Raw genomic sequence first — 26,571 nt, 5'->3', positions numbered from 1 at the left:
CAACATAAAAGGGGAATAAGAGAATTAAAAAACAAAAAAGAAAAAAAAAACAAAAAAACTTTGCGGTTGCAGAATTGCTGCATTCTAGGCTCCATTCTGGGTGTCAAGGGTCTTTCCACAGACCGGAAACAATCTGATTTCAGCCCACATACAGGGAAGAGAGCTCCTCCAACTTTGTACTGACCGCTTCCTACCTGACACCTTGTTCTGGGCGAGTCCCTGGTACGCGTCTGTCCGCTTCAGCCTGCAAGCGCCATCGTTCAGCTTAAACGTGATACTCGTCTGGACGGTTGTAACATCTATAAGTAAAAAAGAACATGGAACTTGTTTTACCAGAACCAGAGAGACAGAGAATTTCAATTCAATTATTAAAAAAAAAAAATAACTGACATGAAAAAACCCCGCCGGCGTTCCTGGCTCCTCCCCCCTTACCAGTGACACCCCCCCCGCTCCCTCCTCACTGGCTGTGATTGGCAGCAACAGAAGCCAATGGCTCCCCCTGCTGCCTCTCTGTCCAGTGAGGAGAGAGCCGCTGCTCTCAGGCACAGCTCTGGATCAAGATCGAACTCAGGTAAGTACAGTGCCTTGAAAAAGTATCCATACCCCTTGACATTTTTTCACATTTTGTTTTTCAAAATTTTGTACAAATAAATATCTTAAAAAAGTGGCGTGCTTTTGTATTCAGCCCCCTTTACTGTGATACCCCTAACTAAAATCTAGTGGAACCAATTGCCTTCAGAAGTCGCCTAATTAGTAAATAGAGTCCCCCTGTGTGTCATGTAATCTCAGTATAAATACAGCTGTTCTGTGAGGCCCTCAGACGTTTGTTAGAGAACATTACTGAACAAACAGCATCATGAAGGCCAAGGAACACTCCAGACAGGTCAGGGATAAAGTTGTGGGGAGGTTTAAAAGCAGGGTTAGGTTGTAAAAAAATCTCCCAAGCTTTGAACATCTCACGGAGCATTGTGTTCAATCCATCATCCAAAATGGAAAGAGTACGGCACAACTGCCAACCTACCAAGACATGGCCGTCCACCTAAACTGACAGGCCGGGCAAGGAGAGCATTCATCAAAGAAGCAGCCAAGAGGCTCATGGGAACTCTGGAGGAGCTGCAGAGATCACAGCTGAGGGGGGAGAATCTGTCCTCAGGACAACTATTAGTCGTCACTCCACAAATCTGTCCTTTATGGAAGAGTGACAAGAAGGGAGCCATTGTTGGAGGAAAGCCATAAGAAGTCCCGTGTGCAGTCTGGGAGAAGCCATGTGGGGGACACAGCAAACATGTGAAAGAAGAGGCTCTGGTCAGAGAAGACCAAAATGGGACTTTATGGCATAAAAGCAAAGCACTATATGTGGCAGAAAACTAACACTGCCCATCCCCCTGAACACACCATCCCCACCGTGAAACATGGTGGTGGCAGCATCATGTGGTGGGGATGCCTTTCTTCAGCAGGGACAGGGAAGCTGGTCAGAGTTGATGGGAAGATGGATGGAGCCAAATACAGGGCAATCTTAGAAGAAAAGTCTGCAGAAGACTTGAGACCGGGGCGGAGGTTCCCCTTCCAGCAGGACAACGACCCGAAACATCCAGCCAGACCTACAATGGAATGGTTCCGATCAAAGCATCTTCATGTGTTAGAATGGCCCAATCACAGTCCAGACCCAAATCTAATGGAGAATCTGTGGCCAGACCTGAAAATTGCTGTTCCCAGACGCCCTCCATCCAATCTGACAGCTTGAGGGATTCTGCAAAGAAGAACGGGCAGAAATGTCCCTCTCTGGATGTGCAAAGAGACATCCCCAAAAAGACTTGCAGCTGGAATTGCAGCCAAAGGGGGTCCTACAAAGTATTGACTCCGGGGAGCCGAATACAAATCCCGCCACACTTCTCACAGATTTATTGTCACAAATGTTGGAAACCATTTCTCATTTTCCTTCCACTTCACAATTATGGGCCACTTTGTGTCGTCCATCACATCCAATCCCGATAGATACATTGTAACATGGCAACATGGGGGGGGGGGGATACATTGTAACATGACATCATGGGGGGGGGATACATTGTAACATGACATCATGGGGGGGGGGATACATTGTAACATGACAACATGGGGGGGGGGGATACATTGTAACATGACAACATGGGGGGGGGGGATACATTGTAACATGACATCATGGGGGGGGATACATTGTAACATGACAACATGGGGGGATACATTGTAACATGACAACATGGGGGGGATACATTGTAACATGATAACATGGGGGGGGGGATACATTGTAACATGACAACATGGGGGGGATACATTGTAACATGACAACACGGGGGGGGATACATTGTAACATGACAACATGGGGGACATTTCAGGGGGGAGGAAATACATTGTAACATGACAACATGGGGGGGATACATTGTAACATGATAACATGGGGGGGGGATACATTGTAACATGACAACATGGGGGGGGATACATTGTAACATGACAACATGGGGGGGTACATTGTAACATGACAACATGGGGGGGAGGGGGAACACATTGTAACATGACAACATGGGAGACATTTGGGGGGGGGAGGGGAATACATTGTAACATGACAACATGGGAGACATTTGGGGGGGGGGAGGGGAATACATTGTAACATGACAACATGGGGGACATTTCATGGGAGGAGGAGAATACATTGTAACATGACAACATGGGGGGCATTTCAGGGGGGGAGGGGAATACATTGTAACATGACAACATGGGGGACATTTCAGGGGGGGAGGGGAATACATTGTAACATGACAACATGGGGGACATTTCGGGGGGGGAGGGGAATACATTGTAACATGACAACATGGGGGGGGGGATACATTGTAACATGACAACATGGGGGGGGGGATACATTGTAACAAGACAACATGGGGGGGGGATACATTGTAACATGACAACATGGGGGGGGTACATTGTAACATGACAACATGGGGGGGGGGGGGATACATTGCAACATGACAACATGGGGGGGAGGGGGAACACATTGTAACATGACAACATGGGGGGCATTTCAGGGGGGAGGAAATACATTGTAACATGACAACATGGGGGACATTTGGGGGGGGGGAGGGGAATACATTGTAACATGACAACATGGGGGACATTTGGGGGGGGGAGGGGAATACATTGTAACATGACAACATGGGGGACATTTGGGGGGGGGAGGGGAATACATTGTAACATGACAACATGGGGGACATTTCAGGGGGGGAGGGGAATACATTGTAACATGACAACATGGGGGACATTTCAGGGGGGGAGGGGAATACATTGTAACATGACAACATGGGGGACATTTCGGGGGGGTGACTTTTACAGAGGTGACCACACTAAAAGAACGGTAAGACGGAATGAACGGCGATGGTCTCTTCCCCGAGCAGACAAATACATGGCTGGAAGGTCGGAGTTTCCTAGGCAGACAAATATAGATCTGCAGGAAGGAACAAGCCCGGCTCTGTTATCTCACACTCTGTAATTACCATCAAATCAGCGATAACCATTTTTGAAACAACAACTAAAAAAAATAAAAGAAGATTTTAATCTCCGAGAAGTTTTCTGCTGACGTGTATAACGGCGAGACGTGAGATCAGCAAACATTTCATAACAGATCCATACGGGAGCCAAGAGCCACCAATTCACGACCTGTGTGCCGATGTCCTGGTGTAAGCCTGATCACATTCCCTATATCCACTCCCCCCGGACCCCGCATTCACTATATCCACTCCCCCCGGACCCCGCATTCCCTATATCCACTCCCCCCGGACCCCGCATTCCCTATATCCACTCCCCCCGGACCCCGCATTCCCTATATCCACTCCCCCCGGACCCCGCATTCCCTATATCCACTCCCCCCGGACCCCGCATTCACTATATCCACTCCCCCCGGACCCCGCATTCACTATATCCACTCCCCCCGGACCCCGCATTCACTATATCCACTCCCCCCGGACCCCGCATTCACTATATCCGCTCTCCCCGGACCCCGCATTCACTATATCCGCTCTCCCCGGACCCCACATTCACTATATCCGCTCTCCCCGGACCCCGCATTCACTATATCCACTCTCCCCGGACCCCGCATTCACTATATCCGCTCTGCTCGGACCCCGCATTCACTATATCTGCTCTCCCCGGACCCCGCATTCGCTATATCCGCTCTCCCCGGACCCCGCATTCACTATATCCGCTCTCCCCGGACCCCGCATTCACTATATCCGCTCTCCCCGGACTCCGCATTCACTATATCCGCTCTCCCGGGACCCCGCATTCACTACATCCGCTCTCCCGGGACCCCGCATTCACTATATCCACTCCCCCCGGACCCCACATTCACTATATCCACTCCCCCCGGACCCCGCATTCACTATATCCACTCTCCCCGGACCCCGCATTCACTATATCTGCTCTCCCCGGACCCCGCATTCACTATATCCACTCTCCCCGGACCCCGCATTCACTATATCCGCTCTCCCCGGACCCCGCATTCACTATATCTGCTCCCCCCCGGACCCCGCATTCACTATATCCGCTCTCCCCGGACCCCGCATTCACTATATCCGCTCTCCCCGGACCCCACATTCCCTATATCCACTCCCCCCGGACCCCGCATTCACTATATCCACTCCCCCCGGACCCCGCATTCACTATATCCGCTCTCCCCAGACCCCGCATTCACTATATCCACTCCCCCCGGACCCCGCATTCACTATATCCACTCTCCCCGGACCCCGCATTCACTATATCCACTCTCCCCGGACCCCGCATTCACTATATCCGCTCTCCCCGGACCCCGCATTCACTATATCTGCTCCCCCGGACCCCGCATTCACTATATCCGCTCTCCCCGGACCCCGCATTCACTATATCCGCTCTCCCCGGACCCCGCATTCCCTATATCCACTCCCCCCGGACCCCGCATTCACTATATCCACTCCCCCCGGACCCCGCATTCACTATATCCGCTCTCCCCGGACCCCGCATTCCCTATATCCACTCCCCCCGGACCCCGCATTCACTATATCCACTCCCCCCGGACCCCGCATTCACTATATCCGCTCTCCCCGGACCCCGCATTCCCTATATCCACTCCCCCCGGACCCCGCATTCACTATATCCACTCCCCCCGGACCCGCATTCACTATATCCGCTCTCCCCGGACCCCGCATTCCCTATATCCACTCCCCCCGGACCCCGCATTCACTATATCCGCTCTCCCCGGACCCCGCATTCACTATATCCGCTCTCCCCGGACCCCGCATTCACTATATCCGCTCTCCCCGGACCCCGCATTCCCTATATCCACTCCCCCCGGACCCGCATTCACTATATCCACTCCCCCCGGACCCCGCATTCACTATATCCGCTCTCCCCGGACCCCGCATTCACTATATCCGCTCTCCCCGGACCCCGCATTCACTATATCCGCTCTCCCCGGACCCCGCATTCACTATATCCGCTCTCCCCGGACCCCGCATTCACTATATCCGCTCTGCCCGGACCCAGCATTCACTATATCCGCTCTCCCCGGACCCCGCATTCACTATATCCGCTCTGCTCGGACCCCGCATTCACTATATCTGCTCTCCCCGGACCCCGCATTCGCTATATCCGCTCTCCCCGGACCCCGCAATTCACTATATCCGCTCTCCCCGGACCCCGCATTCACTATATCCGCTCTCCCCGGACTCCGCATTCACTATATCCGCTCTCCCGGGACCCCGCATTCACTACATCCGCTCTCCCGGGACCCCGCATTCACTATATCCGCTCTCCCCAGACCCTGCATTCACTATATCCGCTCTCCCCGGACCCCGCATTCACTATATCCGCTCTCCCCGGACCCCGCATTCACTATATCCGCTCTCCCCGGACCCCGCATTCACTATATCCGCTCTCCCCGGACCCCGCATTCACTATATCCGCTCTCCCCGGACCCCGCATTCACTATATCCGCTCTGCCCGGACCCAGCATTCACTATATCCGCTCTCCCCGGACCCCGCATTCACTATATCCGCTCTGCTCGGACCCCGCATTCACTATATCTGCTCTCCCCGGACCCCGCATTCGCTATATCCGCTCTCCCCGGACCCCGCATTCACTATATCCGCTCTCCCCGGACCCCGCATTCACTATATCCGCTCTCCCCGGACCCCGCATTCACTATATCCGCTCTCCCGGGACCCCGCATTCACTACATCCGCTCTCCCGGGACCCCGCATTCACTATATCCGCTCTCCCCGGACCCCGCATTCACTATATCCGCTCTCCCCAGACCCTGCATTCACTATATCCGCTCTCCCTGGACCCCGCATTCACTATATCCGCTCTCCCCAGACCCCGCATTCACTATATCCGCTCTCCCCGGACCCTGCATTCACTATATCCGCTCTCCCCGGACCCCGCATTCACTATATCTGGTCTCCCACAGTACACAGAACATGGAAATGCAATTATTTTAGTAAATGTAAACTGCTAAATCCCTTTTCTCATCAGCAGTATATAGCAGTCTTGTGACTTCTATCAGAGTCCAGCAGAGCACTGGTAAAAGCTTATAGGAGGAGTTTTCATTCTCCCCTGATTGTCCTATGAGGCTGCAGGACCCCTAAACTCTGTCTGGACAGTGCTGATTGGCCCTGTGCTGATCACAGCACTCTCTGAAGAAAAAAACTCTCTAGCAATACACACCAAACTGAGCATGTGAAGCTTGCCCCCAAGCCTCCGTTCTGTCAGGAGACATATTGAAGACAGTAGAAGAAGGGGAGAATCAGAGAAGACAGGATCAAGAGCATTAACCCCTTGGGTTCCACAGTGAGTATAGCAAGCATGCTTTGCTGCATATACAGCCTGATTTTATTGTTGTGGGTTTAGTAACACTTTCATTCCTGGAATCCACCTGCCCTTAGCTAAGGCATGGAGGCAGAAGGGTGTGCTTAGCTGAGAAAGCCCCTCCTCTCATGAAGAATTCTGGGATGTATGACATCATTTTGGCCTAGGCCAGAAACCAGGAAGACGCTGAAGAAATGTTAAAAAGTGTTTAAAACAAGAAAATATAATATACCTTCCTATCCATGTACTAATACTAGCAGCCAGGGGCGGACTGACAACTCCTGGGGCCCCCGGGCAATAGGGGATCATGGGGTCCCTGTGTCCTTGCCCAAACTCAAAAAAGCCTATGAAAAAGGTACCAGGGGCATCTCATGGGGCCCCCTACTGACCCCGGGCCCTCGGGCAGTGCCCGAGTTTCCAAATGGTCAGTCCGCTCCTGCTAGCAGCAGAATAAAACAATGGTTTCCTATGTGTCTCATTGACACCAAAACATAGGTGTGATATCCAGTGTGGAGCGGTGCAGAGAGGTGCGGTGCAGAGTGGTGCGGTGCAGAGAGGTGCGGAGCGGAGCGGTGCAGAGAGGTGCGGTGCAGAGAGGTGCGGTGGAGAGCGGTGCGGAGCGGTGCAGAGAGGTGCGGTGCAGAGAGGTGCGGTGCAGAGAGGTGCGGTGCAGAGAGGTGCGGTGCAGAGAGGTGCGGAGCGGTGCAGAGAGGTGCGGTGCAGAGAGGTGCGGTGCAGAGAGGTGCGGTGCAGAGTGGTGCGGTGCAGAGATGCGGTGCAGAGAGGTGCGGAGCAGTGCAGAGCAGAGAGGTGCGGTGCAGAGTGGTGCGGTGCAGAGAGGTGCGGAGCGGTGCAGAGAGGTGCGGAGCGGTGCAGAGAGGTGCGGTGCAGAGCGGTGCGGTGCAGAGAGGTGCGAGGCGGAGTTATGCAGCATGTCTGCAGCTCCCCTCACAGCTCCGCACTGGATTGCAGGCAACACGCACAGAACCGCTCTGCATGCCTTCCATGTGATAGGAAGAGGGAGGGAATGCAGAGCGGTGCTCTCTGTCTGTGCTGCCCACCTACCTTCCCTCCTGTCACATGCTGGCTGGGATGATGCTGCCGCTGGGTCTGTGTTGGTGGAAGTTGCTGACACGGATGGCGGGGGAGGGGACAGATGAGGGGGACACGTATGGTGGGGGACAGATAATGGGGACACTAATGGCAGGAGACAGATGAGGGGGACACTGATGATGGACAACAGACGAGGGGGAAACTGATGATGGATGAAAGACGAGGGGGACGCTTATGGCGGGAGACTGACGAAGGGCACGCCGATGGTGGGGTACACTGATGGTGGGGGACAGATGAGGGGGACACTGATGGTGGAGGACAGATGAGGGGGACACTGATGGTGGAGGACAGATGAGGGGGACACCGATGGTGGGGACAGATGAGGGGGACACCGATGGTGGGGGACAGATGAGGGGGACACCGATGGTGGGGGACAGATGAGGGGACACCGATGGTGGGGGACAGATGAGGGGACACTGATGGTGGGGGACAGATGAGGGGGACACCGATGGTGGGGGACAGATGAGGGGGACACTGATGGTGGGGGACAGATGAGGGGGACACCGATGGTGGGGGACAGATGAGAGGGACACTGATGGTGGGGGACAGATGAGAGGGACAGATGAAGGGGACACCGATGGTGGGGGACAGATGAGGGGGACACTGATGGTGGGGGACACTGGTGGTGGGGGACAGATGTGGGGGACACTGATGGTGGGGGACAGATGAGGGGGGACAGATGAGGGGGACACCGATGGTGGAGGACAGATGAGGGGGACACCGATGGTGGAGGACAGATGAGAGGGACACCGATGGTGGAGGACAGATGAGAGGGACACCGATGGTGGGGGACAGATGAAGGGGGGACAGATGAAGGGGACACCGATGGTGGGAGACAGATGAGGGGGCACTGATGGTGGGGGAGGGGAAAGATGAGGGGGACACGTATGGTGGGGGACAGATAATGGGGACACTAATGGCAGGAGACAGATGACAGGGACACTGATGATGGACGACAGACGAAGGGGACGCCGATGGTGGGGGACGCCGATGGTGGGGGACACTGATGGTGGGGGACACCGATGGTGGGGGACAGATGAGGGGGACACTGATGGTGGGGGACAGATGAGGGGGACACCAATGGTAGAGGACAGATGAGGGGACACCAATGGTGGAGGACAGATGGGGACACCGATGGCGGGGGACAGATGAGAGGGACAGATGATGGGGACACCGATGGTGGAGGACAGATGGGGACACCAATGGTGGAGGACAGATGAGAGGGACACCGATGGTGGGGGACACCGATGGTGGGGACAGATGAAGGGGGACAGATGAGGGGGACAGATGAGGGGGACACCGATGGTGGGGGACAGATGAGGGGGCACTGATGGTGGGGGAGGGGAAAGATGAGGGGGACACGTATGGTGGGGGACAGATAATGGGGACACTAATGGCAGGAGACAGATGACAGGGACACTGATGATGGACGACAGACGAAGGGGACGCCGATGGTGGGGGACGCCGATGGTGGGGGACACTGATGGTGGGGGACACCGATGGTGGGGGACAGATGAGGGGGACACTGATGGTGGGGGACAGATGAGGGGGACACCAATGGTAGAGGACAGATGAGGGGGACACCAATGGTGGAGGACAGATGGGGACACCGATGGCGGGGGACAGATGAGAGGGACAGATGATGGGGACACCGATGGTGGGGGACAGATGGGGACACCGATGGTGGAGGACAGATGAGAGGGACACCGATGGTGGAGGACAGATGAGAGGGACACCGATGGTGGGGGACAGATGAAGGGGGACAGATGAGGGGGACACCGATGGTGGGGGACAGATGAGGGGGCACTGATGGTGGGGGAGGGGAAAGATGAGGGGGACACGTATGGTGGGGGACAGATAATGGGGACACTAATGGCAGGAGACAGATGACAGGGACACTGATGATGGACGACAGACGAAGGGGACGCCGATGGTGGGGGACACTGATGGTGAGGGACACCGATGGTGGGGGACAGATGAGGGGGACACTGATGGTGGGGGACAGATGAGGGGACACCAATGGTGGAGGACAGATGAGGGGAACACCAATGGTGGAGGACAGATGGGGACACCGATGGCGGGGGACAGATGAGAGGGACAGATGATGGGGACACCGATGGTGGGGGACAGATGAGGGGGACACCAATGGTGGAGGACAGATGGGGACACCGATGGTGGGGGACAGATGAGGGGGCACTGATGGTGGGGGAGGGAAAGATGAGGGGGACACGTATGGTGGGGGACAGATAATGGGGACACTAATGGCAGGAGACAGATGACAGGGACACTGATGATGGACGACAGACGAAGGGGACGCCGATGGTGGGGGACGCCGATGGTGGGGGACAGATGAGGGGGACACTGATGGTGGGGGACAGATGAGGGGGACACTGATGGTGGGGGACAGATGAGGGGGACACTGATGGTGGGGGACAGATGAGGGGGGACACCAATGGTGGAGGACAGATGGGGACACCGATGGCGGGGGACAGATGAGAGGGACAGATGATGGGGACACCGATGGTGGGGGACAGATGAGGGGGACCGATGGTGGGGGACAGATGAGGGAACACTGATGGTGGGGGACAGATGAGGGGAACACTGATGGTGGGGGACAGATGAGGGGAACACTGATGGTGGGGGACAGATGAGGGGAACACTGATGGTGGGGGACAGATGAGGGGAACACTGATGGTGGGGGACAGATGAGGGGGACACTGATGGTGGGGGACAGATGAGGGGAACACTGATGGTGGGGGACAGATGAGAGGAACACTGATGGTGTGGGACAGATGAGGGGGACATTGATGAGAGAGTCTATGATGTGGGGATCACTAATAAGGGGGGGGGCCCTGATAAGGGGGTGATGACACCGGATGTGATGTCACACATGCATGAAAACCGATGTCTCTGCAGGTGAAAATCTGCGCAGTTTTCATCAGCTGTGACGCACGGTGTGGACGAGCTCTCGCTTTTCCTGAATGTATCAATGTGGTTATAAATCCCATCTTTATAAACATTGTTTCCCAGACATGTAGAGACAATTCCATTACAGGAGGTCCCGGCTTACCTCCGCCGAAGGTCTCGTTGCCTTTGGGGTGTCTCGATTTTCCGCAGATGACGGTATAAGATTCCTGCATCCCTGAGAAGAGACAGACCTCAGTGTTATAGATCCAGAATTCGAAGTCTATCAGAGATACAGTGAACTCGCCTCTCCGCTGTGGGAGGATCCGGCAGCAATCTACTAATTCGATGTATTTAATAAGCGCTACCATTGCGATTAATGGGGCAATACCTGTTGCCCTAAAGAGTATCTAAACCCAAGAACAAAAATGTTATATACTGCAGCTAATCCATCCTTAGATGTGGTGACTGCATTAGTTTTCATTTTTCGGGATAAGAACATTTTTTTGCCAGCACAGAAATACCTGTTGATCCTTCTAGAAAGCCAGTGTGCCTGGCTGGTGTCACTTCCAATGCATAGAACTGAAATATAAAAAAAAAAAAAAAGGATAGTGAAAAGCAGTGGCGTCCTGAGGCAGGTGCGGCCCGCACCGGGTGACACCGACCGTACGGGATGACAGCGGACCCGCTCCACAAAAAGGTAAGTTGTAAAGCGAGCCGACGATCCCCACAGGATGGATCCGATCCATCCTGTGGGGATCGTCAGCTTTCTTTACAACTTATCTTTTCCGTGGAGCGGGTCCGGTGTCACCCCCGTATAGGTTGTATGCCGACGATCCCCGCAGGATGGATGGGATCTGTGGATTGGGGAGCATAATGGATCGGACTCCGATCCATTATACTCAATCCGCAGATCCCATCCATCCTGCGGGGATTGTCAGAGGGGGTGTCACCAAGTGTTACCGCACCGGGTGACACCAACCCTAGGGACGCCCCTGGTGAAAAGTATACCTTATGGCGCCGCTCCAAGCTATGGATGGAAGGATCACCCCACCGGCAACTGAGAAGAGGGGAGCAGGAGACCGAGCGATTCCAGTATCAGCCAATACCCTACCGACCCCAGGAGTCCAATGCTGAGGAATGGTCTCAGCCGCTGTTCATATGGTGACTGAGGCCCTTCCTCAACATTGGACTCCTGGGGCCGGTTGAGCAGCGTCCATCCCTTCACTTGTATTGGCTATCAAAAAATAGATATCAGCTTTCCCAGTTCTCTTCTTTGTACTACAAACCAACTCCACTTTTATGTTACAGAGATGAGCAGAAAGGGAGGTGTTCTGTAGTCCTGTCCAAGAATGACAACCTTGCTCCTCCACAGGTACAGAACGATGCAGGGGTGTTGTCACCCTAGGACAGGAAGCGTGATACTGGGCAGGATCATCAGGTAAAAAAAAAAAAGAAAAAAAAATCTGAAAAAACGAAAATGAATGCAGCCACAACACTGAATTTGTACGCTGCAATACACATGACATTTGTTCTCGGGTTTAGGTACTTTTTAAGGGGAACGTGTTCTCAATTGTAAACAAAGTCCTTGATGCTTCCATCACCATTACTGGTCAGAAGAGCCTCCTCTGTGTGACACCAATACAGTGAATTAGAAGGAAATCTGTATCTTCAAGAAGTTTCAGAAGTATATATTAACCACTTCCAGTCCGGACACTTCCCCCCCTTCCAGTCCGGACACTCCCCCCCCCCCCTTCCTGTCCGGACACTTTCCCCCCCTTCCAGTCCGGACACTTTCCCCCCCTTCCAGTCCGGACACTTTCCCCTCCTTCCAGTCCGGACACTTTCCCCCCCTTCCAGTCCGGACACTTTCCCCCCCTTCCTGTCCGGACACTTTCCCCCCCTTCCTGTCCGGACACTTTCCCCCCCTTCCAGTCCGGACACTTTCCCCCCCTTCCTGTCCGAACACTTTCCCCCCCTTCCAGTCCGGACACTTTCCCCCCCTTCCAGTTTGGACACTCCCCCCCCCCTTCCAGTCCGGACACTTTCACCCCCCTTCCAGTCCGGACACTTTCCCCCCCTTCCAGTCCGGACACTTTCCCCCCCTTCCAGTCCGGACACTTTCCCCCCTTCCAGTCCGGACACTTTCACCCCCCTTCCAGTCCGGACACTTTCCTCCCCTTCCAGTCCGGACACTTCCCCCCCCCTTCCAGTCCGGACACTTTCCCCCCTTCCAGTCCGGACACTTTCCCCCCCCCCTTCCAGTCCGGACACTTTCACCCCCTTCCAGTCCGGACACTTTCACCCCCCTTCCAGTCCGGACACTTTCACCCCCTTCCAGTCACTTTCACCCCCTTCCAGTCCCGACGCTTTCACCCCCTTCCAGTCCGGACGCTTTCACCCCCTTCCTGCCCAGGCCAATTTTCAGCTTTCAGCGCTGTCACACTTTGAATGACAATTGCGCGGTCATGCAACACTGCACCCATATGAATTTTTTAGCATTTTTTTTGAGACAGATAAAGCTTTATTTTGGTGGTATTTATTCACCGCTGGGATTTTTTATTTTGTTTTGCTATGTAAATGAAAAAGTACAACAATTTAAAAAAAAGTGTTTTTCTTATACAATTTTGCAAATAAATAATCTTCCTTCATAAATCTTGGCCAAGATTTATTCAGTTATCTTTTTAGTAAAAAAAAATAACCCAAATCAGTTTATAACCAAAAATTATAATTTACAAATTTTTTTTACATTTTTATATTATTATTTATGTTTTTTTTTTAACATACTGTCACCCTAGCAGTACAGTGTCACCATAGTGACACTGCACTACTTTTGGGGGGTGATGAAGATGTATATTTTTTATTTTTGCACTGATTGCTTTTACCCCCATAAAGGCTGTAAAAGCAATCATTTCTCCTTCTCTCTGGCTGCATTCTTGCAGCCATTGAGAAATACTGTGTGAGCTGTGATTGGTCACAGCTTGTCACATGGTACAAGGCTGTTGTGAATGGCCCTATACCATTCTGTGATCATTCACAGATTTCACACATAGTAAGCAATGATGTCAGAAGTGACATCTTGCTTACTACTATTCATGTGATCACGGATTGGCCAAGCAGTGGTCACATGATCGGGACCTCACACAGAGGTCCCGTACAGCAATCGGTGTTCCTCTGTGTCAGCTGTCCAGCAGGAAACTCTGTCTATAGGATCAGGAAGTAGAGTCCAGGATGTGCATCAAAATGAAGCTTGGAGAGCAGAGTCGGATGTAGGAGGTGAAGGGGGCGGTAATGCATTTTGGAGCATGCTCAATAGGCTCCTTCTTCAGACCTGACTCTACTTCCTGATCCTATAGACAGAGTTTGCTGCTGGACGGCTGGATGTCCCACCTGGATCTAATTACCACACAATGAGTCTTTTTAACTATTTATCCATTGTTTACTAAATAAATTGCCAATACTGCACTTAGAGGCGCCGTCCTCTCTTTTTCTTGTTACTGCATTAGAGCCTTGCTTCCACTCTAAAAAGAGCTGCCTCGGTGTTACTGCTCCCATCCATCCATCCCTGATATCCATCTGGCACCTTTATCCTACGGCTACAGAGGTTGGGCTCCAACAAGCGCGCCTATATAATATACATTTTCTCATTGATGGAGATGGAGAGTGAAGGCTGATTAATGGAGGTGGGGAGCAAAGGCTCATTGATGGAGGGAAGGCTCATTGAAGGTGGGGTGGGAAGGCTCATTGATGAAGGTGGGGTGGGAAGGCTCATTGATAGAGGTGGGGAAGGAAAGCTCATTGATGGAGGTGGGGAGCAAAGACTCACTGATTGAGGTGGGGAAGGAAGGCTCATTCATGGAGGTGGGAAGTGAAGGCTCATTGATGGAGGTTGGGATGGAAGGCTCATTAATGGAGGTAGGAATGTAAGGCTCATTAATGGAGGTAAGAATGTAAGGCTCATTGATGGAGGTATGGAAGGAAGGCTCATTGATGGAAGTGGGGAAGAAAGGCTCATCGATGAAGGTGGGTAGCAACTGATGGAGATGGGGAAAGAAGGCTCATTGATGGAGGTGGGGGAAAGAAGGCTCATTGATGGAGGTGGGGAAAGAAGGCTCATTGATGGAGGTGGGGAAAGGAGGCTCATTGATGGAGGTGGGGAAAGGAGGCTCATTGATGGAGGTGGGGAAAGGAGGCTCATGGATGGAGGTGGGAGGCCAAGGCTGATCAATGGAGGTGGATGGCCAAGGCCTTTTGATGGAGGAGGGGAATTAAGGCTCATTCATGGAGGTAAAGAGGGAAGGCCGGCCCGTGTAGTCTGATCCAATAGAAGAGCTACTACGGAGCAATAGAAGACGGTGGCCTGGTCTGAGGGATTCAAGAGGAACACAACAAAAAGCCCCAGGTGATGCCTTGGCCTCCAAATTCTCCAGATCTCAATCCAATCTATCATTTGTGGGATATGCTAGAAAAACCAGTCCGATCCATGAAGGCCCCACTTTGCAACCTACAGGACTTAAAGGATCAGCTACTGACTGCTTGGTGCCAGATACCACAGCATACCTTCAGAGGTCAGGAGGAGTCCATGCCGTAACAGGTCAAGGCTGTTTTGGTGGCAAAAGGGGATCTACTAAAGATTAGGTGGGGTGGTCATAATGTAATGGTGGGTGGTCATAATGTAATGGTGGGTGGTCATAATGTAATGGTGGGTGGTCATAATGTAATGGTGGGTGGTCATAATGTAATGGTGGGTGGTCATAACGTTCTGGCTGATCAGTGTATATGGGGTGGAAATATGGGCATTACTCCATGTGTAGGATCAGCTCCACCATGGCATTTGTGCTTTGCAGTTCCACTCTCTCGGTGCACATCCATCAGTCACCTCGAATACTGAGCTTCCCAATGAGGTCAATTGATTTTGCCTCAGCAGTCATTTTTGGAAAGAGTTTTGTGGCCAGCTTTGGTTATTGGGGTTCCTCCTTAGGAAGCCTCCCACAAAGCTGGCAGCGCCCCCACGGGTGCCCCCCAAGTTCGCACTCACCGGGAACGGAGTAGACAAGGAACGGGCAGTTGATAAAACATCTCTCACTGCCGCCGTTCTTCACACACTGCAGAAGAGCTCTGGGGGGAGCCGAGTCCAGGATGAGACCCTCCACCTCTAGACACCATAAAAAAAAACAGAAATGCAAATGGAGAAAAAAATGGCAGCAGATAAAAAAATGTGACAATATCTGTGTGTGAGGATTCCAATCCCCCCCCCCCCGGAAGGGGGTAAAGGTAAAATTGAGAGGGAGGGAGGAAGGGCAGGGAGAGAGAGGGGGTGGGGAGGTCAGGTCGGGGGGGGGGATAGATGGAGAGAGACAGGGAATTCCAAGAGTGGAAGGCAACGGAATAGGGGGAGAGAGGTGGGGGGGGGCAGGGGGGGGATAGATGGAGAGAGACAGGGAATTCCAAGAGTGGAAGGCAACGGAATAGGGGGAGAGACAAGAGGTCGGGGGGGGGGGAGTGGGATAGATGGAGAGAGATAGAGTGTGCCAACAGTTGAAGGCAGTGGAAAAGGGGAGAGAGGTGGGGGGGGGGAGTTTGTGTGGGGGCAGGTGGTTTTGTATGAGGAAGGCCACATGGAAAAGGGGGGAGAAATGTTTAGAAAGTGGAGGGAACAAAAGAGGGGCAGGGGGTATGTCAACAGAGGAAGGGGAGAGAGGGAAAGAGATAGAGATTGCCGAGAGAAGAAAGCCTGCAGAAAACAGGGAGACTGGGGGTGGGGGGGGGGTGTTAAGTGGGGAGAAATGGCAGAAAGGGAAAGACGAGTTTCAAAAGAGGAAATGCAAAAGAAGAGGAAGGGGCTTGAGAGACACAGGGAGTAAGCAGGAAGAGCAACACAAGAGGGGGGGGTGGGGGTTGGAAGAGGGGCAAGAGGGGTCTTAACAGGGGAAGGACGGGGAGAGGGAGACAGGCAGGGAGTACAAAGATAGGAAGGGCAGTGGAGAAGGGTGAGCAAGCAGTGGAAATGGGGGGGCAGCGAAAAAGAGGTATAGTAAGAATGAAAAGGCCATAAGGAAAAGGGGGGGGGGGGAAAGCATACGAAAGTGAGGAGAGGGACTACGGGGCTTCCAAGAGAGGAACGGGAGAAGGTGGAAAAAGAGGTAGAAGTGGGGGGGGGGGGGCAGGGGGTTTCAACGAAGAAAGGGTAAGGGAGAAAGAGAGCGAGAGGTAGAGGTAACGGAGTATTGGGAGAACGGTGGCAGTAGGGGAAGAAGAGGGGATGTGTAAGAGAGAAGGGGGGAGAGAGAGCGAGGATGAGAAAAGGGGAGTGCTGAGAGATGGGCAGTGGGGAAGGGGAAGAGGGGGTTGGAAGTATGTGTGGTGGTGATGGTGGTGGGGGGGATAGAGAAGATGAGTAAGGGAAAATGGGGGAAGAGAGAGAGAGAGAGAGACAGAAAGGGAGCGCTGAGACACAAAGGGCAGAGGGGAAGGAGGGAGAGAGAGGGCTGAGAGAATGGGAGTGCTGAGGAAAGAAGGGCAGCGGGGAAGGCGGGGGGGAGGGGGCATGGGTAGGGGAGAATAGGGGGCAGACAAAAAGGTAGCAGTGAGAGAAGAAGGGCAGTAGGGAAGGAGGTGTGAGGTAGGCATGGGGGGGGGGAGAGGAAGAGAGAGGCAGTGGGGTTCTAAGAGAGGAAGGGGAGGGGAAACGGGGAAGGAGAGGGGAAAAGGGGCGGCAGGAGAGGGGAAATGGGGAAAAGAGTGAGAAAACGGGGGAAGGAGAGGGGAAACGGGGCAAGGAGAGGGGAAACGGGGCAAGGAGAGGGGAAACGGGGCGGAAGGAGAGGGGAAACGGGGCGGAAGGAGAGGGGAAACGGGGCGGAAGGAGAGGGGAAACGGGGGAAGGAGAGGGGAAACAGGGAAAGGAGAGGGGAAACGGGTAGGAGAGGGGAAACGGGGGAAGGAGAGGGGAAACAGGGGTAGGAGAGGGGAAACGGGGGAAGGAGAGGGGAAACAGGGGTAGGAGAGGGGAAACGGGGGAAGGAGAGGGGAAACAGGGAAAGGAGAGGGGAAACGGGGGAAGGAGAGGGGAAACAGGGGTAGGAGAGGGGAAACGGGGGAAGGAGAGGGGAAACAGGGAAAGGAGAGGGGAAACAGGGGTAGGAGAGGGGAAACGGGGGAAGGAGAGGGGAAACGGGGGAAGGAGAGGGGAAACAGGGGTAGGAGAGGGAAACAGGGGTAGGAGAGGGGAAACGGGGGAAGGAGAGGGGAAACAGGGAAAGGAGAGGGGAAACAGGGGTAGGAGAGGGGAAACAGGGGTAGGAGAGGGGAAACGGGGGAAGGAGAGGGGAAACGGGGAAGGAGAGGGGAAACAGGGGTAGGAGAGGGGAAACGGGGGAAGGAGAGGGGAAACAGGGGTAGGAGAGGGGAAACGGGGGAAGGAGAGGGGAAACAGGGGTAGGAGAGGGGAACGGGGGAAGGAGAGGGGAAACAGGGGTAGGAGAGGGGAAACGGGGGAAGGAGAGGGGAAACAGGGGTAGGAGAGGGGAAACGGGGGAAGGAGAGGGGAAACAGGGAAAGGAGAGGGGAAACAGGGGTAGGAGAGGGGAAACGGGGGAAGGAGAGGGGAAACGGGGAAGGAGAGGGGAAACAGGGGAAGGAGAGGGTTCTGAAAAGGCAAGGGTGAGAGTAGTGACAGGCAGTGTCGAGGATTTGGGGGGGTGGGGGGGTGGATGAGGCAAAGAAGGAAGAAGACAAGAGATGCCATTAGAGGAAGGATAGATGGAGAAGAAATGTAAATGTGGGAAAGAGGCAAGGTAATGGGGGAGAAAGAAGGGGAATGCTGGGGGGTGCCGAGACACGGGGCGGAAGATGGAGACAGAGGGGAAGAGCGGCCGGGGGGGGGGGGGGGGTGCGGATACACTACAACAGACACGATGAGATCTAATCATTACAATCTTGATGTCGCTGCAAACAATCAGACCCTCCTTACCTTTCCAGGCATGGATACATCCAATTACGACGACACAAAGTTACGATGTGGATGGAATGAAGATGATTGATGAGTAAAGTGACATTCACAGGGGTGACCTCAGTGGTCAATAAAGGGTTAAATCAGAAGAGTCCACCTGAGCTCCCTCCATCCCACACCGTAGGAATGATCCAGCCCGTGCATCACATTCCCCAGATGGACTCCCAGCATGCAATGCAAGAGACGCCAACAAGTGAGTGCGGAAGACAGATCGGTATTAGTGACACCATGGCGGCACACACAGACAGATCAATCACAGCATGCGGAAAGGTGACAGCGGAAGTATCTCCTGTTTTATCACACAGCAAAAAACCATTTAATGGAAAACAAGAACGGTCATGTGACGTAATGGTGACAATGAACATGATGGCCTATTTGCACTAGTAGTTGATAAAATATAGCCAATGCGTTTTGGGGCGTAGGTACAGGAGGGGGGGGGCAGTACTGCTGTTGGGTCCCGTTGGGTCAGGTCTGGTCCAGGCCCAGGAGGGACTACCTGTGGGTGTCTTATCTGCTACCATCTCTTGTGCAGACACTAGTACAGTCAGTCTTAGAAGTCCTATGTGAATGATCACCCTTCAGGAATCCGAGGCTCAGAAAAGCAGACTGGGGCAATGGCGTAATGGCGTGGGCGATGATGTCATCATTTGTCTTTTTTGATGAAATGACCCCAGTCTATCACCAGTACAGAAGAGGGCGAAGCCTCTTGACCGGGGGGGAGGGGGGAGATGTCTTACCAACGCAGTCCTTGCGGTTCCAGTGTAACTTGTAGCGCGGGGGGCACTGGCAGTAATAATCGCCCATCGTGTTGACGCAGGTATGCTCGCAGCCACCACTGTTGATGCTGCATTCATTGATGTCTAAAAAGGAAATAAAAAAATAGAAAAAACAATCAGAAATCACAAAGAATCCTCATCCAACCAGGAAAATACGCCTCCCAACCATCAGCAAACGATGTCCCCTGCAGTCACCGCTCATGATGCCCCCCATTCTTCAAAAAGTCCTACACATGTGGAAAAATCCAAAACCTCCGAGCCACAGGGGGGCAGCACTTGTCTCCATGGTCTCAAAGCAGGGCGACACATGCAACAAGTGACTCTAGTTTAGGGGGGCAGCTAATCTGCATATCAGAATCCCCTTCCAGACAGAAGTGCAGGGGGAGGGGCAGCTGTATAAAGGGTGGGGGGCTGCATGAGGCCTGGGGGGGAGGGAAGAATAATAGGAGGGGGGCTGATGGTTGAGGTAGGTTTATATGCATACTGTGGGTTCTGTATGAAGCCTGTGGGGTGAGGGGGGCTATATGAGGGCTGAGGGGCTGGTATGGAGGAACGGGGCTGGGGGAGCTGTATGAAGGAGGAGGCTGTATGAAGGCTAGGGGGCAGTATAAAGACTCAGTGGAGACTGTGTTAATGGGGGGCTGTAAGAAGGATTGGGGGGTTTGAAGGAGGGGGCCTATATTGTGGGCTGGTATGAAGGAAGGGGGTTGTATGAAGGCTGGGGGGGGGGGTGCATGAGGGGAAGTGTATGAAGGGAGGGGGTTATAGGTTATAGGAAGGCTAGGGGGGGGTATATGAGGGCTGGGAGACGTATAAAGGCACAGGGAGGCCGTATGAAGGAAGGGGGAAGGCTGTATGTAGAATAGGGAGCTGGTATGAAGAGGGGCTATTTGAAGGTGGGGGCATTATAAAGACTGGGGAAGGCTGTATGAAGGATGGGGGGCTAGTCTGAAGGAGAGGGGCTGTATGAAGGATGGGGGGCTGGTCTGAAGGAGAGGGGCTGTATGAGGGCTTGGGACAGTATAAAGGCATGGGGGAGGCTGTACGAAGGATGGGGAGCTGGTATGAAGGGGGGGCTATATGGGAGATGGGGGCAGTATAAAGACTGAGGAAGGCTGTATGAAGGATGGGAGGCTCGTATAAAGGAGGGGAGCTGTATGAGGGCTGGAGGCAGTATAAAGGCATGGGGGAGGCTGTATGAAAGGGGGAGGGAGGGGGTTGTATGAAGGATGGGGAGCTGGTATGAAGGGGGGGGGGCTATATGAGGGTTGAGGGCAGTATAAAGACTGGGGAAGGCTGTACGAAGGATAGGGGGCTGGCATTAAGGAGGGAAGCTGGGTGAATTGTGGGGGGCTGTATGAAGGAGGGGGGCTTTATGAGTGTTGGGGGCAGTAAAAAGGCACGGGGGAGGCTGTATGAAGGGGGGAGGCTCATATAAAGGAGGGGAGCTGTATGAGGGCTGGGGGGTAGTATAAAGGCATGGGGGAGACTGTATGAAGGGGAGGGGGGTTGTATGAAGGGTGGGGAGCTGGTATGAAGGGGGGGCTATATGAGGGTTGGGGGCAGTATAAAGACTGGGGGAAGCTTGTATGAAGGATAGGGGGCTGGCATTAAGGAGGGAGGCTGGATGAATGGAGGGAGGCTGGATGAATGTTAGGGGGCTGTATGAAGGAGGGGGCATTACAAGGGTTGGGGGCAGTATAAAGGCATGGGGGAGGCTGTATGAAGGATTGGGAGGCTAGTATGAAGGATTGGGGACTGAAAGAACCCTGGGGGGGGGGGGTGTATGACAGCTGGGGAGGGGGGCATATGTTACCCAGAATTCCCTTTCTGCTGCACACTGCAGAAGGCTCCCTTCTCTGGGAATCCCAGGACCGGCAGTTTTCTGGCTATCTTCTATAAAATGAGGACATATAATGGGACTCGTTCTCCGCGGGGACCCTCCTGTGCCAAGTTTCCACGCCGCTGGCTTCCGAGGGAAAGTTCAGGGAGTATTTTGGGCTCCTGGTCCGTGGGGCGGAGGGAGCCGTCAGCCCCTCAACAATCGGCCCTCTCACGTAGGCCAAGATTTTCCATGCGGCCCGGAGGGACAGCGGAGCGAAGTGCAGCAACCCGGAGAGATCGCACGCCGCAAGGGACCACTTGGCGTTAAGGAACTTGTATTTTTGGCATTTTTATGATTTCACTCGCGGTTAGACGCCGTGCCGCAGGAGTCTGCAATGCGGTCACACCAACACTTTATTTCTGAAGAGGGTGGGAGGTGGGTTAACCCTTTAAGGTCACGGCAGGCAGATCCTTCCTGGAACACTTTTTTTTTTTAATAAATCTCAATAAATTAGAAAAAACAATTTCACGAATTTGAAATGTTTCTTTGTGTACAATATGTAAATGCCAAGCTTTATTCCAAGGGGGGGTTCTCCATCCTCGGGGACCAATGAGGGGGAGAAGTCCTAGAAGAACAGTCTATTATAACCCCCCCCCCACCACCACCATCACCTATGTAAGTCCCAATTTACATGGCGGCCGGAGGAGTGAGTATACATGGGTGCACCGGTGACCAGGGGCGGACTGACAACTCATGGGGCCCACGGGGATCATGGGGCCCCTGTGTCCTTACCCAAAAAAGCCTGTGAAAAAGGTACCAAGGGCATCTCATGGGGCCCCCTACTGACCCCGGGCCCTCGGGCAGTGCCCGAGTTTCCAAATGGTCAGTCCGCCTCTGCCTGTGACGCTTTGCATCATGGCATGAGGAGTTTAACAGATGGCATCGGGGCTGCTGTTATGAACCACGGGGCCCCTTACAGTCAACCTGACAGGCCCCCCCTCCCCAAAAAAATGTACTAGTTTACTATGCTTCAGTAATGAATGAACACAGTGAGCGATCAGTACTGATTACTCATTGTGTTCATTCAGTTAAGGATGGGGCTGGCAAATCTGACATATTTACTGGAACCTTTCCCCACTCCCCATCCTGAAGAATCCTATTGTGTGCATGCAGCTGCTGGTGGGAAGGAGAGGAGGGAAGCCGGCAGCCATGGGGAGGTGGGGGTACACATTTATGCCACACAGGGAGGGTGATGGGTGCAGCGAGGGGGGCAATTACTGGAACCGATCCCTTGTATAGCTCTTCTCTCTGCAGCAGCTGAAAGCCAGCGGAAGGGAGAGGAGAAGAAGCCAGCTCCTGCAGAGACAGCCATATAGGGGATCGGTTTCCAATAATGCCCCCACCGTGCAGATTGCCCTCCCTACCCACATCTGACTCACCTAGCTGGGCCCTCCTGCTGGTCTGGGCCCTGTACAGGAGGACTGATGGTACCCACCCTTATCCGCGGCCCCGGATGGCATTGCCTAACAAACTTGCCCATTGAAGTCAATAGGAGCGCGCCACAACTGTACGGTGAATGTGGCTGCGGCAGTCGCAGCACAGGATTCAATGTGAAATCCTCATTGGGCCAGGGGGAGGGGAGAGGAGAAGGGGAAGGGGGAGGGGAGAGGAGAGGGGGAAGAGGAAGGAAAACGAGAAGGGGAAGAGGAAGGAGAAGAAGGGGAAGAGGAATGAGAAGAAGGGGAAGAGGAAGGAGAAGAAGGGGAAGGGGAAGAAGGGGAAGGGGAAGTGGGAGGGGAGGGGAGAAGGGGAAGGAGAAGGGGAAGGGGAAGGGGAAGGAGAAGGGGAAGGAGAAGGGGAAGAGGAAGGAGAAGGAGAAGGGGAAGGAGAAGGGAAAGGAGAAGGAGAAGGGAAAGGAGAAGGGAAAGGAGAAGGAGAAGGGAAAGGAGAAGGAGAGGGAGAAGGGGAAGGAGAAGGGGAAAAAGGAAGGAGAAGGGGAAGAAGAAGGAGAAGGGGAAGGAGAGGGAGAAGGAGAGGAAGGGGAGGGAGAAGGAGAGGAAGGGGAAGGAGAAGGAGAGGAAGGGGAAGGAGAAGGAGAGGAAGGGGAAGGAGAAAGAGAAGGGAAAGGAGAAGGAGAAGAAGGGAAAGGGAAGGAGAAGAAGAAGAAGGGAAGGGGAAAGGGAAGGAGAAGGAGGGGAAGGAGAAGGAGAGGAAGGAGAAGGGGAAAGGGAAGAGGAGGGAAGGGGAGTGGAGGGAAGGGAAGGGAAAGAGGAGGGAAGGGGATGAAGGCAAGGGGAAGGGGAAGGGGAAGGGGAAGAGGAAGGGGAAGAGGAAGGGGAAGGGGAAGAGGAAGGAAGGGGAGGGACCACTCCCCCTCTTCACACAACACACAGGAACAGAGTTGAGGCTGTCAATCACAGGCTGTGTGCTCCCTGCTAGCAGAGGAAGGAGCCAGCAGACAGAAATGACACTTTCTGAACAGAGACAAGTACACACTATCGAGGGATGTGCTTTGTTCATATTTCATCTACAACCACTTTGAGGCCAAGTACAGGGAAGCTGCCATTTTAGGCTGACAGATATTGAATGGAAACGTAAACATACAAATAAAGTGATCCATAAATAGAGACGTAAGGTTCCGGCTCATTCTATTCACAGGACGCTGGTTACAAATCAACTCCTCGACATGTTCCGATTAATCCCCTCCCCCACTGTGACATCATAGAGGATGCTCCCATAATCAATAGGTGTGAATAAGCCCCAGGAGAGGGGTAGGCGGGGGGAGGGGGTGCAGAGTCCAGCTCTCCTTATAATGGAGGCTCTGTACAGTCACTCAGCAAACACTCGGCGGGGTATTAATAGCAAACGTTTACTCATCGCACGCGTCACACCGCTGCCGGGAAGATCCAGCGAGACGGGAAGATCCAGCGAGGACGGGTAACGAGGCCCCCATACACACCTCCTAAAGAGGACACTCCCGGCAAAACAGGCAAATCTGTTGGTGGCCAGCCAATGCTGCGCTGAAGTCACGACTTCCCATCAATTTATTGTAAAGAGAACCGGTCACGGCTGGGCTAATGTAAGAACCTGAATGTTCAGCCGCAAAGTGAACCTCGCCGACGCAGGAAAGCACAGCAGGTCCATCTAAATGTCACCTACAAAACAACTGCCCTGCCAGCTGCCCGAACATTCACTGCCTCCCACATCCTCAGTATGCAGAACAGGTGTGTGCCTGACTTGACCCGCTAGATCCCAGCTCCCAAGTAGGCACAACAGCAGCATTTACCCTCAGAAAAACCTCATAGTTAAGAAAAAACTAAATGACACTTATCTAGTAGTGTTATGCACACTCAGGAGCTGGGAGGACTATATGTGAGGCTGGGGGGGCTGTGCGAAGGAGGGGAGGCTGTATGAAGAAGGGAAGGGCTGTATGAAGGACAGGAGGCTGTATGATGGAGGGGAGGCTGTATTGAAGGAGAAGAGGCTGTATGAAGGAAAGGAGTCTGTATGAAGTTAGAGCAGCTGTGTGAAGGCTGGTTGGGTGGGTGTATGGAGAGGAGGCTGTATGAAGAAGGGAAGGGCTGTATGAAGGACAGGAGGCGGTATGAGGGCTGGTGGGTAGGGTGTATGAAGGAGGGGAGGCTGTATGAAGGCTGGTGGGGTGGGTGTATGAAGAAGGGGAAGCTGCATGAAAGAGGGGAGGCTGCATGAAGGAGAAGAGGTTGCATAAAGGAGAAGATGCTGAATGAAGGAAAAGAGGCTGTATGAAGGAAAAGAGGCTGTATGAAGGGGAAGGCTGTGTGAAGGCTGGTGGGGTGGGTGTATGAAGGAGGGGAGGCTGTGTAAAGGAGGGGTGGGTGTATGAAGGAGGGGAGGCTGTGTGAAGGCTGGTGGGGTGGGTGTATAAAGGAGGGGAGGCTGTGTAAAGGAGGGGTGGGTGTATGAAGGAGAGGAGGCTGTGTGAAGGCTGGTGGGGTGGGTGCATAAAGGAGGGGAGGCTGCATGAAGGCTGGTGGGGTGGGAGTATGAAGGAGGGAAGGCTGCATGAAGGAGGGGAGGCTGCATGAAGGCTGGTGGGGGAGGCTGCATGAAGGGTGGTGGGGAGGCTGCATGAAGGAGGGGAGGCTGCATGAAGGATGATGGGGAGGCTGCATGAAGGGTGGTGGGGAGGCTGCATGAAGGGTGGTGGGGAGGCTGCATGAAGGGTGGTGGGGAGGCTGCATGAAGTGTGGTGGGAAGGCTGCATTAAGGAGGGGAAAGCTGCATGAAGGGTGATGGGGAGGCTGCATGAAGGGTGGTGGGGAGGCTGCATGAAGGCTGGTGGGGTGGGTGTATGAAGGCTGGAGAGGCTGTGAGAAGGAGGGGGTCTGCATGGAGGCTGGTGGGGGAAGGGGGAGTGTATGAAGGATTCTATACAGACGGTTTGTAGCACCTGAGGGTTGCCATTACCAGGGCAGGACGAGACAATGGAAATGTGATTGTGATGATAATTCCATCGGAGGCTTCCAGGGCCGAGGCATCAATAAGCCTCACCGGAGGGACCGTCCTAATCAGCCTCAGCAGAAGCCTCCACTGACCTCACAGACCATGTGACCCAATGACGCCTTAAAGTGACGGCACAACTGAGCTCAGGTGCTCAACTTCCAATACCCCTAGGTGCCCCCCCCCCTGGTGCCCCCCCCCCCTGGTGCCCCCTGTCCCCTAAGAGGTACTTACCTCCGCAATGCGTCAACCCATAGAGGGTGTACCCCTTGTCACAGGAGCAGGCAAAGGACCCCGGATAATTGGTGCAGGTGTGGTCACATGTCCGCTCGAAGGAGCATTCATCGACATCTGCGATCAATAGGAAGACGACAACAATGGTCAGATTAGTCAGAAAAAAAGAAGAACAGCCCCTCCATGACCAGAGGTCACCGATACAGACGGTCAGACCAAATTGTATCTCCGAATCACCCGACAACAATTCTATCACTAATGTACCCAAAATAATTGTATAGATTCCACACCGACAGCCGCGGCCAGCGTGCTGCAACCGGCACCGCTCTGCTCTTCGCTGCAACCGGCACCGCTCTGC

General features: G+C 53.8%; 1 protein-coding gene across 1 annotated transcript in view; it reads right to left on the bottom strand.

Annotated features, from left to right (window-relative positions):
* The window catches only part of LOC149433119 (signal peptide, CUB and EGF-like domain-containing protein 2), a gene marked incomplete at its 5' end in the record, with an annotated part of 70,870 nt that extends 44,540 nt beyond the window's left edge, over positions 1-26,330 (bottom strand). The window contains 5 exons of the mRNA XM_089664625.1: positions 195-299; positions 11,052-11,123; positions 15,924-16,040; positions 19,634-19,756; positions 26,214-26,330. Coding sequence (XP_089520751.1) covers positions 195-299; positions 11,052-11,123; positions 15,924-16,040; positions 19,634-19,756; positions 26,214-26,330 — 534 coding nt within the window. The remainder of the gene's footprint in view (positions 1-194; positions 300-11,051; positions 11,124-15,923; positions 16,041-19,633; positions 19,757-26,213) is intronic.
* Positions 26,331-26,571: the final 241 nt, after the last annotated feature.

Source organism: Staurois parvus, unplaced genomic scaffold (genome assembly GCF_062004578.1).
Source record: "Staurois parvus isolate SC_StPar_1 unplaced genomic scaffold, SC_StPar_1.0 ptg001974l, whole genome shotgun sequence".
Lineage (NCBI taxonomy): Eukaryota > Metazoa > Chordata > Amphibia > Anura > Ranidae > Staurois > Staurois parvus.
This window is presented reverse-complemented; position numbering and strand designations above follow the sequence as displayed.